This window comes from Pleurodeles waltl, chromosome 10 (assembly GCF_031143425.1).
Source record: "Pleurodeles waltl isolate 20211129_DDA chromosome 10, aPleWal1.hap1.20221129, whole genome shotgun sequence".
Taxonomy (NCBI): Eukaryota; Metazoa; Chordata; class Amphibia; order Caudata; family Salamandridae; genus Pleurodeles; species Pleurodeles waltl.
This window is the reverse complement of record NC_090449.1, coordinates 858,502,069-858,521,022: the sequence shown is the minus strand read 5'-3', so window position 1 is coordinate 858,521,022 and position 18,954 is coordinate 858,502,069. Positions and strand designations below refer to the sequence as shown.

Sequence of the window (18,954 nt, the reverse complement as noted above, 5' to 3'; positions counted from 1 at the left end):
ATGTTAACAATGTGTGTTTGCTCAGCCATACCACCATATTTGTTTGACATGCCGAGTTCCTTATGTTTTAATTTTCAATGTTTTTAAGCGGAAACAAACACGAACTGGCATCCACTAAGAGGTACCTTACTGTCCTGTCATGCATTTTCAGAATAGACAGTCTTCTCAAATCACTGTTTGCAACCCTCAAAATTGCTATAAACACACTGTAGAAAATTACAAAATGATAATTACTTTTCCTACTGCTGGTACACTAGAAAGAGTGGGTTGAATTTGTTTAAATCAAACAAGTATAAACCCAAAACCATTGACTTGCATACCTTTCCCTCCCCATGCACTTCTTGTGCACTCCAGTTACAGGACCTAAAAGCTGTCTTCCCTCTGTAGGGCGCAAACTGTTTTGCAGAGGGAGACAGTTCACTCGCTCAAGGAAGGTGTCAGCCGCTACAGGACCAGAGAACAGGGATTACTTGTCTGAATGTCCTTGAGTTTTGCCAGATACCATAGTGTGAAAAGCACTCCCCTTGACACTCTCTTACATGTTCTCACCACCCGAAGTCCGCAGCAACCACCATGATTGTACCACTATAACAGGAAATTGTCTCAGGAGATTATAACGGTAGAAGAAATAATCTTTCAACCAATGAAGGTGGGGCAGCATGTTCAGGGGGTGTCAGGTAGTCTATAAAAATGGGCTGCAGTGCTTCTTTAACACCCTCATCCAGTGCCAAGCAGGACAACCCACTACCCGATTGTTGGCTGCCCTTCTAGTGTTGTCCAAAACTTCATATTCCCCTTCAAGTGAGAGCAGAGCTTTAATAGTTCCCTGTCTAAAAGATGGCATGTCATGTAGGTCACCAGGCAGAAGGGGGATCATCCTCCACCTGCGAGACATGTGTTCCCAGTGAAGTCACTGTGCATTCCATCCCCCAACAAATGACATTTTTCACTTTGGATTCCATTGCCACCGTTACTTTGTCGATTCCACCCAAAACTCCAGTTTTATCACTATGTTGTCTAATGCTTTCATCGTTTCTCTCTGACACTTTAGATGCTTGCTCAAGGTCACTTCTTTAGTTTTTTCCATCTTAGATCAATTTCTCCTTTGCGAATTCTTGCAAAAAAGTCACGTTTTTCCATTTAAATTTGTTTTTCTGCCATGATGCAGGCCACTTCAAACTGGGACCTGTAGGATCCTCCTCTGCCACCTTCACCTCTCAGCTTACTTCTCCTTTTATCAGTGGGCCCCATCTTCCCTCAGTATCGGTGTTGACTCGTCTGCCACCGATATTGTGCTTCAGCATGCCCCTACTGTTGCCATTGTTGCAGCTTAAGAGGTCTCCTCTTAGTGGAGCCTACTGTCTTGGTTCGCTTCACATTACAGACGGGACATCACTAATCCTAAGGGTTTCAGACAAAATAAACAGAGAAATCAAGTTGGAACAGTCATGGACGGGAGAATGAGCAGAACAATAATAGTTCATCTTCAGCCCCTTAAAGTTCTGCACAGGAATTGCTGTACCACAACAATGAGCCTTCACCACTGAGAATTCTTTTTTCGATATCCAGTTTATCTGTGAATCCGTCTACTGCCTATTTTGACTCTCAGTCCACCGGTATATCTTATAAATAGAGAATATCGTCTTAGTCCCAGACCCACTTGTCATCCTGTCTCATTCAGAATTATCTAATACTTCACTAATGGTGGAAAAGTTGTTAGAAGAACTCCACCCGAAATGTGCATTGACCCTCTTAATTGTCCACAGTTGGACAAAATATCAGAAACACAACTATTGTGGGACAGAATATTGTGTCAAAAATATCGAGGACAAGAATTTTGTGAAGGCCATTCTCTGTGGGTAAGTAAAGTTTTACTATATATAACTTCACATATATGTACTTTGACAATTTATGTATCTTCAAGGTACGTAGAGCTGGAGTTAAGAATAGTTAATTTATACTTACCTATTTGCACTTACTTTATTGATATTCTTACCCTCAATATTTTTGACATGATATTCTGTCCACACAATATTTGCGTTTTCGATATTCTGTCAGTGATCCCTTCAAAGGAGGAATCAAGAATGTGATTGACACTTCGTATGCTACTGGGACTTGTGTGGTGCAACAGGGACCTTGTTTTTAACAACTGATGGATGTTTTGGGTGATTTGTAAGTATGTTTGTTCGGGGCTGATTTAGATGCTATTTACAATCACTCTAAAAACTTTATTTGATGAATGGAATTTATTGATTAAAGTAACTTTGTATTGCTACTTTGGAACAGACATACTTTTTTTTTAACAAAGTTTGTAGCAAATAGTTTAAATAAGTAATGTGAGGTAGGGCAAGTAATTATGACTTTATGTCTCAATAGTTATGTTCTAAACAAGAGCTTAGGTTTTTCTTGCGCAAATATTGGGTACTCTTTTACACAAATTTTTCCTGCTAGTAGATGATCACTGTCATCACTTATGTGCATCTCCCTGTACCTCCGAACCCATCAGCTTGTCTCAGCCCAAGGAAATGGTGAACAGGCTGAGACCTCAGTCAAAGGCACCCATCCAGTGTGCTTCCTGGCTCCGCCCAGTTTCTTATGTCTTAAGTGTATTTGAAAAGTTTGTGGTGGGCATGGATGGCATGGTTCCTTAGGTTTAATTTCAGCATTCTTACAATGGGATGCAATATTCATAAAACCTGTTCTGTTTCAGATCTCTACATGTACTTTTCAATCTTTTTTGTGAACTCAGAGTAGGTCACTTTAATTAATCCAGCCATCCACCTCAGAGAACTTCCTATTTCAGGGTGGGGCTCACATCAACAGTACACCGCATTTTCATGTATTACAGAACAGACTGTCGCATATCCTCAATATTGTGACTTAGACACCCATGACATTGAATCGTCTGTGCTGTAGAATGTGCGAAGTGTGTTTATAGCAGACAAAATTGACTCTTTTCTGGGTCTGTAGTGCTTAATTTGTGCAGGGCACACTACTTATTTTCTGGGACAATAACTTATTTTTCAATATCCAAACTTGACCCAGAGCAAGAGAGAGAGAAATGGAGGAAGAGAAATATAGAAGAAGTGGCACAGAGAGAAAGCAGTGATGGAAAAAGAGCCAGAAAGAAAGATTGAGTTAAAGAGGCAGGAAGTGTAGGATAGTTGAAGAAAGAAGCAAGAGGTGGAATCAAGACCAGGCTGCCTTGGTGTCTGGCCATCCTGGCAGTAAATAGGAGGCCCCTGATTTCGGTCAAGAGCTCGCTCCCCCACGTCCGCAGCACCACCTTGCTGTGTCCGTGTCCCTGACCCCCGCCCACGCTGCTGCTAGCGTGTTCGAGGCCCTCCTCCACCTGCAGGCATCCACCTGCGCCTCATCCCTGGTGTCTAGTGGGCTTCTGGTAAGCGTCGCTAGACTCATGTGCATTGTGCAGTTTTCACCGTATTTGTGACTGTATTCTGTGCCTTGCTTTATTGTGCCTTTTGCTCCATTTTGCTTCCATTTGTGCTTTTTTGACTGTTTTGTGACTCCTTTTTGCCCCTTGTGCGCTCCCCTTAGCCGCGTTTCCCTGCCGCTGCCTCCCTGCGGCCCCGCCCCCATTGCCGCTCCCTCCCGCCTCCCAGCTGCTCCTCCCTCCCCAACCCTTCCTAATGGCTGGCGCTGCGCGTCGAGGGTGAGCGACCTCTGACCTGATTTCGGTCAAGAGCTCGCTCCCCCACGTCCGCAGCACCACCTTGCTGTGTCCGTGTCCCTGACCCCCGCCCACACTACTGCTAGCGTGTTCGAGGCCCTCCTCCACCCGCAGGCATCCACCTGCGCCTCATCCCTGGTGTCTAGTGGGCTTCTGGTAAGCGTAGCTAGACTCGTGTGCATTGTGCCGTTTTCACCGTATTTGTGACTGTATTCTGTGCCTTACATTATTGTGCTTTTTGCTCCATTTTGCTTCCATTTGTGCTTTTTTGACTTCCATTTGTGCTTTTTTTGACTGTTTTGTGACTCCTTTTTGCCCCTTGTGAGCTCCCCTTAGCCACGTTTCCCCGCCGCTGCCTCCCTGCGGCCCGCCCCCCTCGCGCCCCCATTGCCGCTCCATCCCACCTCCCAGCTGCTCCTCCCTCCCCCCTCCCTTCTTAATGGCTGGCGCTGCGCGTCGAGGGTGAGCAACCTCTGACCTGATTTCGGTCAAGAGCTTGCTCCCCCACGTAAACAGCACCACCTTGCTGTGTCCGTGTCCCTGACCCCCACAAGGAAACCTGCAACAACCAGCACAAACCACCTCCACTGCATACTCCTCAACACCCGCTCCGCACGCAAGCACGCCATCGAGCTCTGGGACCTGCTCGACACCACCGCCCCAGACGTAGCCTTCCTGACCGAAACCTGGCGGAACGACTCCTCAGCACCTGACATCGCCATAGCCATCCCGGACGGCTACAAGATCACCAGAAGGGATCGCCCCAACGGAATCGGAGGAGGAATAGCCACACCCACAAATCCACCCTCAAAATCCTCACCCACACGGACGACACCCTCAAGACCGCCGAACACCGACACTTCCGGATCCACACTGACCCCAACACCACTCTCAGGGGAACGCTCATCTACAGACCCCCAGGACCACGAGCACCCTTCAGCGACTCCATCGCCATCCTCACGAGCACCCATGCGCTCCCTTCTACGGACTACATCCTCCTTGGAGACCTCAATTTCCACTTGGAGAACAACAACGACGCCAACACCGCATCTCTGATTGACAACCTCTCCAACCTCGGCCTAAGACAACTGGTCAACACACCCACCCACATCGCCGGCCACACGCTCGACCCGATCTTCTCCGCAAGCAACCACGTCACCTTTAACCACACCACCGAACTTCACTGGACCGACCACCACTGCATCCACTTCACATTCAAGAAGCACACCGAGCACCACCGCACCCAACAACCACCACACCGCCGCTGGAGCAAAGTCACCGTTGACCAACTGACCAGCACCCTCACCCAGAACCCACCCACCGACTCCACCGACCCAGACACCACCGCACTCAACCTACGACGGTGGATCAACGACTGCGCCAACACCCTCGCACCACTCAAGAGGTCCTCAGATAACCAAGAAAGAAAAAAAGTCGCCTGGTTCACTGACGAACTCCTAACCTCCAAACGCGTCTGCAGGAAACTAAAGAAGAAATGGCTCCTCGAACACACACCCGAAAGCCTGTCAGCTCACAAGGTGGCCACCCGCAAGCACCACCAGCTAATCAGACTCGCCAAACGATCCCACTTCACAGAACGCCTGAACAACAACGCACACAACATCAAAGAACTCTTCAGCATTGTGAAAGAGCTCTCCAACCCCAGCGCCAACGTCAACGACATCCTACCATCCCAAGAACTCTGCAACGCCCTGTCCACCTTCTTCTATCAAAAGATCGCCGACATCCACGACAGTCTAAACACCACGCCTTCGTCAGACCCCACCCCCGGAAACTCCACCTGCACCAACCGCCTGACCGCCTGGACCTACGTAGACGACACTGAAACACGCAAGATCATGAACTTCATCCACTCAGGATCCCCTTCCCACCTATGCCCCCACCACGTCTACAACAAAGCCGACTCTACCATTGCCCCCCAACTTCGAAAGATCATCAACTTATCCTTCGGAACCGCAACTTTCCCGAAAAGCTGGAAGCATGCCGAAATCCACGCCCTCCTTAAGAAGCCCAAGGCAGACCCCAACAACCTCAAAAACTTCTGACCGATCTCCCTGCTCCCTTTCCCGGCGAAGGTCACCGAGAAGATCGTCAACGCTCAGCTTACCCACCACCTCGAGGACAACTCCATCCTTGACCCCTCCCAGTCCGGCTTCAGGCCAACCACAGCACCGAGACAGCACTCCTCGATGCCACAGATGACATCAGACAGCAAATGGACAACGGCGAAACATCAGCCCTCATCCTCCTGGACCTTTCCGCAGCCTTTGACACGGTCTGCCATCGCACCCTGTTAACACGCCTCCACGAAGCCGGAATACAAGAAAAAGCCCTCAACTGGATCTCCTCTTTCCTCTCCGGCAGAACTCAGAGAGTCCGCCTCCCACCCTTCCGCTCCAAAGCCACCAACATCATCTGCGGCATACCCCAAGGCTCCTCACTGAGTCCGACGCTGTTCAACATCTACATGGCCCCCTTCGCACAACTGGCCCGTCAGCACAACCTCAACATTCTCTCTTATGCCGACGACACCCAGCTCATCCTCTCCCTCACCAAAGACCCACACACTGCCAAAGCCAACCTCCACGAGGGAATGAAGTCCATCGCTGAGTGGATGAGATACAGCCGTCTGAAGTTGAACTCCGACAAGACGGAGGTCCTCATCCTCGGACACACCCCCTCCGCCTGGGACGACTCCTGGTGGCCCACTGCACTGGGAGCCCCGCCAGCGCCAGCCAACCACTCACGCAACCTGGGCTTCGTCCTCGACTCCGCCCTCACCATGTCCAAGCAGGTCAACGCAGTTTCCTCCTCCTGCTACAACACCGTCCGCATGCTCCGTAGAATCTACAAATGGATCCTGTCAGAAACCAGAAGAACGGTGACCCAGGCCCTCTTCAGCAGCAGACTAGACTATGGCAACGCACTCTACACAGGCATCCCAGCAAAAGAAATCCGACGCCTCCAACACATCCAAAACACCTCCGCCCGACTGGTCCTCAACGTACCCTGCCGCTGCCACATCTCCCACCACCTGAGAGACCTCCACTGGCCCCCCGTGGATAAGAGGATCTCCTTCAAACTCCTCACCCACGCTCACAAGGCACTCCACAACACCGGACCAGCCTACCTGAACAACAGACTCAACTTCTACGCCCCCACCCGCCAACTCCGCTCCGCCAACCTCGCCCTCGCCATCGTTCCCCGCATCCAGCGCAAGACCTCCGGTGGCAGATCCTTCTCCTACCTCGCCGCCAAGATCTGGAACACCCTCCCGACCTCCCTGCGACAGACCCAGGACCTTCTCACCTTCAGGAGACTTCTTAAGACCTGGCTCTTCAACTAGTAGCAGCACCCTCCCCCCCCTTTTTTTCAGCGCCTTGAAACCCTAACGGGTACGTAGTGCGCTTTACAAATGTTGCGATTGATTGATTGATTGATATGAAAATCTTTGTGCACCAATACTTTTTTATTTTATTATTTAGGATGAGTAGATTATACTCATTTGTTGTTAAATATCCATTCAGAATGCTGCTGCTCCTTTGATTTTTGGTCTGTCTATCAATACGAAGCTGCCAGTGTGCCTGTGAAAGATGGTGTCTGCTAACTGACAGAAGCAGCTCTACTAAGTGTTTGTTTCTACATTTAAACCATCTAAATTATAAATGGAGGCAGCATGTATTGGAAAGAAAGAAATCTATTTTTGGGAAGGCATCCCTGGAAGGTATTGACTGGTGTAGGATAGAAATGTGATCTAGCCACCAGCGCTGCTGACTTTGGAACTGGGGAACCAGGTTCGAATCCCGAGATCGGCTCGTCAGCTTGTAATTCTGGGAAACAAAAGTGCAACGTCTGGGTCCTCATTTAAAGCGATCTAATGCGTTTTGTTCCAAGTTCGCGTAATGTACACCTGCAAAAATGTGCCAAATGAAAAGCAGGTGCCTGCCAATCCACAACGCCTGCCCACTGCAGCAGTCTACACCACTGAAGCAGAACAAGCGGTTCTAAATATAGAGAACCTTAAGAGAGAGCGAGAAAGTCATGCAAGAACAGCATGCGACCACTTACACACTGTGATAAAATATACATAAGCTTATAAAAGGGCCCACTCGCTTGTCTAATGGTGGAAGCAGGCTTGCGCCCGCCAGTCCATTAATGATACTATTCAGGCGATTGTTCCTTTGAAATAATTACGCCTGCAGGCCTTTCAGTGGAAATAATTCGTAGAACTGGCCCAATGTATTCCCTTCTCGGATTCTTCATTAGATAGAAGCCTGCCTTTAGCTCTTAAAAACTACCACACTAACTACACAACCTTCTAAATGGTATCGATACATTTCTGAACCATTCATTATTTCTTTGAGTGAGTGGAAAGCACATGGTGCAATAGTTATGAACAATGAGCTATAATTCGATGCACAATTTGAATAATTTGCAATGAAACTCTTTGTACTGTCTGTCTAATTCAGGGGTATACAACCTTTTGTGTATTAAGAGCTACTTACCTTCAATTAAAATCATCCCGAGCTACTTATATTATCAGTTTTAATTGTTACCACATTATACGCAATATGCCACCATATGCAATGTTACCAACAGTGGACATCTCAGTGCATCAAGCATGGTTGCCAGCAGTAATGTAATAAATGCTTTGTCAAAGTGAAACACCTCTAGAATTGTAAAAATAAACAACATCTATCACAGCAGTACCCCTGGTCAAGCTTAGTAAAGAGTCTCCACTAAGCTGCCTAATTAATCACTGAACTATCAACTTTAAATATATTTTGAAATTCAACTATTTTTCTTGAACCATCTGCTTATGAGTTATGAAAATATACATATTTTAATCTTGAAAACACAATTTTAAAATTTGATATGACTATATTAATTCAACCAAGAAAAAGCCTCTAATTTAGTAAATTGGTCTGCACACAGTAGAGTTTCTTACAGATAGCTGGAGAGCTACCAGTAGCTCACGAGCTTCTCCTTGGAGAAGCCTGGTCTAACTGTATTAAACCACCTCTAAATTAAAAGCCGGATGCACTAAGGTCGGATCGCAAAGCAGTTCTAGTCACTAAATTCTGCACCACAACTACCTTGTGATCCAGCCTCAGTTTTGGTGTTTAACAGATGTAGAAATCCATTGTAGTTCAAAATAACCACTTAGTAAGATTCGCTATCTTGTGTCTGTGAGTATTATTGAGGCAGGATTCAATTTGCAAATCCTATTGGATGAGCTGTGAATACAGGGATTGACCCTGCAAGAGCCAGTAGACATCCATACCTGCAATGATATTCACAGGATATCAACTTTTTTCTTAATACAGCCCATCAAAGTCTCGGGGATGACTTTAAAAGCAAGCAATGACAAAGACAATAGTTTCCGGCTCTAAAAAGACAAACTACTGGCTTTGCCAATGCTTTTCTCAATTGTAAAGCTTGTGCATGCATCCTGACACAGCTGGCAATATTGGAATGGGTTTTCTATTTCAGAAATCACATTCAGAGATGATCCCTGATGTTCATGCATGGGTTGTGACCGATTTGCTTGTGTGCTTTGGGACACCTACATGCACATGGATCATGACAAATGGTGTGGGGGCCCTGGTTAAACACTAAATTAAAATGTTTTTTTTTTTTAAGTGTGCAAAAAGCACGTTATCGAGCAAGTGGCCAGGCACACTTTGCAGCTGCGGTATGCTTAAAAAATGAAATTAACATGGACAGTGGGCAGGGAGCACTGGGGAAGGGAAATAGAAAAAGAAGGGCACATGAAGCCCCATAGAGTAAACAAGCGGTTTGCAGGAGCTGTAAACTCCTAAAACAAAATCAAGAAATGAACATGGGGAATGAGATGGAACGCATGGGGTAAGAAATAAAGGAGGAGAGCGAAAGAGAAGGAAAAAGAGGGAGGGAGGAAGGAAAAACATGCACTATGATAGGAGGGCATAATACTAATAAAAAAGGCTCATCTTAAGAATGTAGTGGAAGATTACAACTCATCTGATCAGAACACTGCAATATTGAAATACTCCTGGTGGGACAACCATGAGAATAGGGAGGAATGTAATTGAATTAGAAGCAGACAACTAAGATAAACAACAAAGCCATCCACTCATGAGTAAGAGGCTAACCCGAAGCCCACTCTAATTATGCGTTACTAATTGGGACCATACGTCTGCATGCAGACAGCAAAACAGTCTGAAGCTGAAGCCTAAAAAAGTGGCATTCTGTTAATGATATTGGGGGAAAACGACAAAGTTCACACAAATTGCTGCCTGCTTCTCGTCCCCACCTTCTATAACCCCCATTTACAAAGTGGAAGCTGTCCCTATGGACACGGCCACTGGATTTAAGCTAGCCTGGCTGATGAGGGGTGATACTCTGAAGCGAGTCCCGGGATGCTTGTTTCCAGTCCATTGAGGTCTGAGGTGGCATGGTGGGCACATAACAGATGGATTGAGGTGCAGCCTGAGTGATTGCCAGTTGCTGAAATTAATTCAGGCATTCCATCTATCAATTTGTTGTTTTTGTATTTGCTGACCTAAGTGCGCCAGGTATGCTGAGGTGTGGGTCCTAGACTCACTGTGCCACTGGAACCAAGCTATACCTGGCTGAAGAGCCCTAACTAGGGTGAAACCGGTCCTAAGTTGCTTGTGTTCCGGTTCGCCGAGGACCTGGCCTGGGAGTTCGGGATGGGCTGTTCTCATATGGAACATGGTCAAGACTGATTTGCATATGGCTGGGTCCAAACGGAGGTGGCATGGTAGGCAAAACAACGATGGTCTTGGATGCAGCCCAGAGTGATTGCCAAAGGCTGAGATTAATTCAAGCATTCCATTTATCATCTTTTTTTGCCGCAATTCCTGTAACCCTTCCGGAAAATAATTTAGGCCAATGGCACAGACTGGTTAATTGAAGGGCAGAAAATGTGAAAACATATTTGCGGCATATATAATAAAATTCCCTGCTAACTAATGATTTTTATTTTTATTAATTATCTATCAGCTGCAGGAATTAATTTTCTACTCATTTCGTGAATAGGTATAACAGATAGTAAGCTTTCGAAAAACTAGACATGTTTTAATGGATGCAGCGGAGCACTTGTAACATAGCACCTAATTATGTTCCTATTTTGAATGTCAATGTGTGTACAGCTTACATTTCATGTTTTCAGGAGTACACAGCTGACCTTTGCAAGACAAAAGTAGAGCTGACTTACACTCTGTAAAATCTAGTGTTACAAATGTAGAGAAATCTCAGCTTTTACTTTTAACACCCATGCCTGGAGTGCTAAATGACAGCGCTAGTACTCATATTACAGGGTGTTCACCAAATGAGAAAGGAAACGCGCCTCCATCACATGCATTCTAGGAATATTACAGTTAAGCGGCCAGTACCATTTACATGCACTTTCCAGACCAATTACAAACAATGTCAACCATGGCAAGTTAGTAGCAAAAATAGTTGCCATATATATGGCAGGGCACAAGCAGTGTCTAACCTGTTTAGCAGAACAAAAATACGAACTAAGCATTGTACAAAATTCAATCAATTTCAAGGGAAGTATATTAGAAAGTATCTAAGAAATTAGCCGTGCAAAATATTGATATTTTAACTTCACATTTTTCACATTGATAGAGTGACCAATTACCATGACTGACATCCTGTAGATTTTATTCTTGTCTTGAATAGAGCACAATAGATCTCATGACTCTGGTAGTGCAGACTCTAGAATCCTTATACAGTTTTATTGGTAAAATAAAATGGTTTGGTGTTAGTCAACGGGTCATTGCAGAGGCCTTGCACTTGGGAGCAAATGGAATGAATGCAGTTGTTCACAATTACTGTTCATCATCTAACATTAAAAGAGCAATCACATTTCTCTCCAGTCCATATTACATGAACGTTTTAGAACCAGGAAAGCTGCAGAAAACATTGTATAACAATTTCAGTAACAGATATGACATATTTTATTCACACATAGTTTTACAATAGAAATAGACTTTTTAACAATCCACAAAACCTTGAAAAATAACCTCTTAATTTATTTTATTCTTTGTCTTATTGAACACAGCAAAACATGAGAACCAATTCACATTTCACTTTGCCTAATTTCTGCCCTGGGGCTAAAGTCTATGGGTAATATGGACTGGACGACACTGGGCGTGAGTCATCCCCGTTACGCTAGTCACAGAAGCACTGCAATGGAGCAGATGCTTCTCATGTGCCATAATGCAAGCTTTACATAAAGAGACATTTATGCATACATAGTCACTATAGGATCTTTATTAGTTTGGCCCAGAGCCATTCTTTTTTGCTGCAGATCAAATGGACCTATTCCAGGCGATCACTTTATACCCAGCGTTGCTGGAGGCAGACTGTAGGAATTTGTCCTTGAAAATCTGCTCTTGAAATAATCATGTCTTGATGCGAAGAACTCCTGTGTTTATGTGGTCACATCCTCCGTTCTAACTTGTCAACGCCAATATATTATAGGATAGAGCTTGTGGTGTGTGAGTGCAGGGATTTCCCAGTACTGCAGCTATACTGACAACTCCCCTCTTATCTTTTCAGTGATTTGCTATCTTCGGATTACTTGGAAAGACATATTGAGCCTGGAGGCAAGACAGTGGAAATAAAGGTAAAGGTTTAATTTTGACTCCATGTAGCACATATCTTTTCATTTTATGCCACAACCTGAATATTTTTGAGCAAAGCAAGCCTGAAATGTTTGCGGTTTTGTACTGTGATTCCCTTTTACATCTGGACATGCAAGCACTCATGAACATACCTAAATCGAACTTAACATTCTTAGGCTAATACAACTTGAAAGCTACACAATGTGTACTGATGTGGATACTGCTGATAAGTTTACTGACCATGAGGCCACTGGAATTATGGGAGCTTTATTGAAGACAACTGTGTGGCAGAGGACCAAGACAGCTATACCACATAACTATCATACTTGACCCCTTTCAGCAAAACAGTATTTTGTAATGATAAAACGTAACGTTATAACTGCTGGTTGGTTCTATGACTCTTCTTCTGGTGGCATTTTTTGGCACTTCTGCTTAATAAAAAAGTCTCTCTTTACTGATAAACACCTCATGTAGTGCCACGGAAGCAAACTTTAATTAATATCAACGATCTGATTAACATTTTTAGTTGTAGAATGTATTTCATCAGGAGACTACCAACCTGAAATAAAAAGAGTGCCACCTTCACATGGATGCATTTAAAGTTTTGCTCTCAGCAAGTTGAGCACCTTAGGTCATGACAAGATCGCACAGACAATATTCCTTTTACATTTCTCCTACGTTAGGTGAAACACCTGAAGAATAAACAGAGGACCAAAATTTAAATGTTTTTCCCTATTCATTTTAGAATACTCTACTCCCAATTGGTGTGTGGTAAGAAACCTATTATAGTCCTTTTCATTATAGTCTCCCTGATGCTGAGTGGGGGGGGGGTATTTAATGATCCCTATATGTTTGCAGCTGTCTCTAATACTATGTCATGCAATTATCTAGGAAGATAAAGAGGCCTTTCAACGTTTTTCATTTATCTTCTTGATCTGTTGAAATGTTAATTGTTGAAAAAGAAAGCCCAGAAATTGCCTCATTGCAGGAGCATGTAAGTTAACATCCCTCCACACGTAGGGCCTCATTACGAGGCTTGTGGTCTTGAGACCACCAGCCTCATGGTGGCGGTTCTGACCGCCACCTGTTTGGCGGCCCGACCTCCAAATTAAGAGTTTGGCAGTCAGACCACCACATGACTGCCACCTCTGCCAGGAACAATGTTCCCGACAGGCTGACGGCGATCCAGGTCAGAATCAGCCAGGGCGGCACTGAACTCAGTGCCACCCTGCTGATTACGACCTGGTTCTCCACCAGCCATTTCATGGCAGTCAAACCGCCTTGAAAAGGCTGACAGAGAGCAGGTGCAGGTAGGTACAGGGGGGCCGCTGAACTACCCATGCACTTGGCATAGGGAGTGCAGGGTCCCCCTAGCCCAGCACCTGCGCAATTCTTACTGTCTGCTGTGCAGACAGTGAGCATTGAGAGGGTGCTGGTACACCCTGTGGGTGGCAGCATTGCCGCCCGGTCTATAACGAGCCAGAGACAATGCTACCAACACTTTCCCGCTGGGCTGACTGGCGGAAACCTTGGTTTCCACCCATCAGTCCAGCGGTAAAGTCGTGATGGGCCTGGCAGGGAGGTAGCCAGTATGGCGGCAACCTCACCGTCAGTCGTTCAGCAGACGGGTTATCCTGTCTGCCGAACTCATAATCAGGCCTTTAGATAAAATTAAGATTGAACTGTGAACGTATGCCTGCTTTCATTGGATTTTTCACCCTCACAATGATTTCTGGAGCTCATTATTTCACACCATGAGTGTGATTTAAAGGTGATTGTTAACACAAGTTGTGCCAAAAAGAAACAAAACAGCTGTTTTTCACTCCGCTCCTCCTTCTGTTCTGCCGACCTAATTAGAGGACTGTAGACTATGGATAACCTTATGGTGAAGCCTACATCAGTCCTACTTTTGGGGCTGCCCTGGGTTGGTGCCCACAACAAATATGGTGGTGAACCTGCCACCCAACCTAGAGTTGTGGTCTTTAACAGAAATATACGCCATGTCCAATGGACATACAGGAAAGCTACAGCTACAGTACTAGGATAACCGCATAGAGCACATGTACAGTGGCAGAAAATTCACCATATGCCACGGACATGGCGTTTTTCCAGGACCATTACATAAAGGTACATTCGGACCTAATTGACATGGACAGTGCTCTAAATATGACTCAGTACATCAACTGACAACATACGAGATTAAAGTTATCAATCTTAATATTACATTGAAGGCACCAAGGTCTAATAATAACCTTGTGATATTTTCTCTGCAGTGGATGTGTTTTGCAGAAGCCAGGAAGGAACATTTTTTAAGCGATGGAGAGGAGGAGGGGTGGCTCTTCCTGTAAAAGGCAGTACTGCAGTATGTGAAACTGTCCTGTGGGGGACACACTAGTGTATACTTTTCAATAAACTGTGACAAAAGCAATTGTTTTATGTGGAAACAATATCTCAATGTCCCCACATGAGTACATCGGCAGAAAGATGGATGGGGAGCAACAGGACAGAAAAGAGGAAGTGTTTGTTATGGGAGACGTAGAATATGATTAATAGCATTGCAGCATACCTTTTATAATGGTACCGAGCTAATAACAGTTGCCACCAGGCCATTTTCCAGGTGGTACAAATGAAAATACACTTGGTTCTTCAGTCATTTTTTTTATTCAAGTGTGTAGTATGTGTAGTGTAATGGCTTAATATGCCTGTCACAGATATCTGTGTGCTGTCAATATTGTGGAGCTGACACACAGGATTCAAATCACGTACTTTTTTCTATCCTGGCCTCTTTTACTTGCAGAAAAGTAATGTGCATTCTGTGTTTTCAAGATACTTTATAACAATGCCTAAAGAAGCACGTTATCTTTTTTTAAACACTCCCACTGTGAGTATTTGTTATCACTTAACAAGGTTTTCTGGGAGCTTTCTTGTTATAAATTGTTCTATTTATTTGTATTTTATTGTATTTTGTTTGTTCCCAATTTGTTTTATATGGTCTTAATCGGGTATTTTAGCTCTCTGTGCCAGTTTGTTACTGATTATTGTGGTTGTGTCATCTGTGAGTGCACTTTTACGAGATAGATAGATAGATAGATAGATAGATAGATAGATAGATAGATAGATAGATAGATAGAGTCCATCTTTTCTTTTGTTTCCCTGAGGCCTGTGGTCTATTGGTGTGTCTGGTGGGAGTGTAGCTAGTGGTGTTGCTTGTGGATGTGGCCCCATGCAAATGAGGGAATATCTTTGCCTCTATGCCAGTGCTGCATTATGAACACGGGTGCAAAGGCAAAGAAGCTGCCAGGAGGCCCACAGAGCTCTGGATAGGATAAAAGGGGTCACATTGACCCATTAGGGAGGATATATAGCATACTGTGTGTCTTTTAAGGTTGGATCTTGTCTGTATTTTCTTGTTTTGCCTACGGAGACCCTCAATTCTGATTCTCAAAAATTGACAGCAAACAGTGATTGCTCCCTTACCTGTACTTTCTGGTATTTATTTTCTTGGTAATACATGAACAATACAAATATCTGTGTGCATCTTGTAAATCACTGATTAGACTATAGGGAGATACAGTCAACTTTTGCTCCTTCCAAAGTCAATATGAATTACTATTTTAGGTGGCCACCCCAAAATGTATTGCCCCGGACTCCAAGAAAGATTTTTTTTCTCTTCAGGGGTTTCACCTGATATATAGCAATGTAACATGAATAGTATTTGTGAATTCTGTAAGAACCTGGATCTTGTCAGGACCTCAGATGCTCAATCCTGCTGTTGATAATAGGTGTTTCACATGTTGTGAAATTTAATGGAGCAAGATCTTTGTGCAGGTCTGCCAATATCCCTGCAGGTCAAAGGGCAAAACTATACACCCAGTAAAAGTCTGTGGTTCACAATCATCTCCACCAAAAGCTACTGTGAGTTGGGTATATGTCTATAGTGCAGTACTACACCAGGCAAATTACAGGCACCACTAACAGTTCTAGCCAGAAAGATAATCAAGACAGTGAGCCACCACCTCAAAAAAGGCAAGGCTAACTTACCAGATTTGAGTACTGTGTGCTAAGTACATTGGGAAAACTCATTTAGAAAATATATATTATGGGAGGACTGCTTGAATTAATCTTGTCCTCAGATAGTCAATTTCGGCTGTATTCCAAAGCATCATATTTTGTTCATTGTCTCACTCCAAATAGGGAACAACGTTATACAAATCAGTTTTGGTTCTGCTCCAGTAGGAGCAGGTCGATCCTCCAGGCCGTGTCCCCTTGGGCACGAATAAAAGAAACTGCATTTGAGTTTCAGCCTTGTTGAGCCGCATTAGCAAGATGCAGCATCTATAATATTGTGTGAATGGAACCCATGTTTAGGCATACCAGTCACACACGCAGCTATGCTTCTAAATGCCCAGGGAAGAGATAAGAAACCCATAAAATGTGATCTGTGGAATGCTTGAATTAATCTCATCCACTGATAATTACTCTAGGTCACATTCCATTGTTTTGTACGCACGATGTCCCTTTCTACCTTTTTACACTAAACATCTCTGAAGCCTAAAAACCATGAGTTACCCTTAATGCTACCCTTCTCTGAACCCTAAAGCCCCTGACTTTCCTTTAATTCTACCTTTTCTTGAACCTAAAAGCCCCTTATTGCCTTCCATCTAGAGGTGCCCTTCCCTGAACCCTAAAAAATCTTGTTACCTTTTAGGGTCCCCATGCCTGAAACCTTACAATCCCAAACCACCCCTTTTGCTGAACTCTAAAAAGCCCTTACTAGTCCCACCTCACTGAAAATGCTTCTCTCTACTTTAGCTTGAGGGAGCCCTTGCCCCTGCTCCTAGCACACTTGCCTTTGGCCCATGTTAGGATATTTTCAATTTTTTGTAGCTGCAACTTTTTTCTTTCTATTTTTTACAATAGACAACATTTTTGATACATTTTTGCAGTGTACTTTTTTCCCTACAATATTTTTGATTGCAAACTGGTTTCACCATCTACCTCACCCCTCCCCCCCCCCCCCCCCATGTTTCCTCCATCTCTCCTTACAGATAGAATCTAATCTTCCAGGCTCATAGCAATAGTACTGGGTTGTCCCCAGAAACGCCTGTTGCTTCTGGGTCAGCCAGTATTTTTGGAATGACAGTTTAGACCTATTGTTCCATCCTAACAGACAGTACACGCTGTTCAAATGTGGCAATCTTAATTTTATATGAGGAAACTAGAATCTAAACCGTGTCTTTATTGTTCTGGGCTTCGGCAGATCTGATCCACTATTCTTAGATTCCCGTCTCTATGGGGCTTAGATTATCTGGAGCAATGCTTCTTAGCAACCCGCACGCACACACAATTGCTTAAAAATCGCAATTACATTGTCTGAAGTCATCCTCTCAATGCGAAATTAGGAAAGAAACAGAGAGGGTAGTAATAACTATTTTAAGAAAGGCAATTCAGAGCAATCGACGATTCAACAACATTGCTTCTTTAAAAATGTTATCACTTAGCACAAAGGGATGGACCTTACCACTCTAGAACCAAGTAAGGTGGCCTGCTCCCAGGTGATAGAAAAAACGTTCTGGATAAAAGTGTGTAGTGTTGCCCAGGTGGCTGCACTTCATGTCACCTTTACATCTCGCTGTCACCGCACCTTTGATCCTGCGAAATCCTGTGCTTTACATACTTGATTGCGCGCTGGGGAATAAAAAAGAAACAAATCCAGGCGCTTTTTGAACAGCAAATAAAATCTCCCTCCACAAAGGAGCCATTGAGGGCTGATTCCGTCGGGCAGTTGTTCTGTATGTCACAAACAAGGCATCTGCCAACCTGAGGAGGAATGGTCCAGGTACACTGGTGTACCTCGGTGTAGTGGGGTACACGATGTACTGCAGCCTGAGTTCTTGTGTTCCTGTGCCCCATCTGTGTATTTCTGTATCCAATCGTCCATGCCCTGTACAAAGTGTTTTGGGGTCAGATGTGCCAAGCCTCTCAATGTAGTGGTCACCTCAGTGTAGCACCTGCAGTGTAATAACTCTATGATGGAGTGTGATACACAAGTAGTTTTAAGACTATCATTATATCAATGCACTGATGTGAATGCTCAGAGACCAACTGGATGGAGGAAAGGAAATCATACCGAGATTAGGCCACCCAGTGGATCAACCCCGAATTTAACAAGAATGATGGAAAATCTGTGAATTAACCACAAATCCCTGTAAAGTATAGGGATTTAAAATCAAAGCCACTAAATAAGTCATACATTTGGAGTGTATAAAGTACTTTACATGGACAAGCTGAATAACTTTTTGACACTTAAAGTAGGAGCTGATCAAAGTTCAGAGCGTTCTTTCAAACTGGGTCACTAATTAGGACCCTAAACCGAGCGAGGCTGAAAAGGATAATTATGTAATGTTTATGTGCTGAACATGATGTTTATGGCGATAGATTTATAGCAAAACTTTGTTACGGTAATCAAAAAATAACTCTTAATTATGAGGTTGGAAATACGAGATATGTTTTGTACTGCACATCCTACACTGATAGTGGCATTAGAAGGATCAGTGACAGGGGCATGCGCTGTTTTACCCTTCCTTTCCTTATAAAAAT

At 44.4% G+C, this 18,954-nt stretch overlaps 1 protein-coding gene across 2 annotated transcripts in view; it reads left to right on the top strand.

Moving 5' to 3' along the window:
* Positions 1-18,954, top strand: part of ADAM22 (ADAM metallopeptidase domain 22) — a 1,118,190-nt gene that overhangs the window by 271,596 nt on the left and 827,640 nt on the right. For both annotated transcript variants that reach the window (XM_069211564.1, XM_069211563.1), the window contains exon 4: positions 12,290-12,356. In XM_069211564.1, the coding sequence (XP_069067665.1) occupies positions 12,290-12,356 (67 nt within the window). The remainder of the gene's footprint in view (positions 1-12,289; positions 12,357-18,954) is intronic.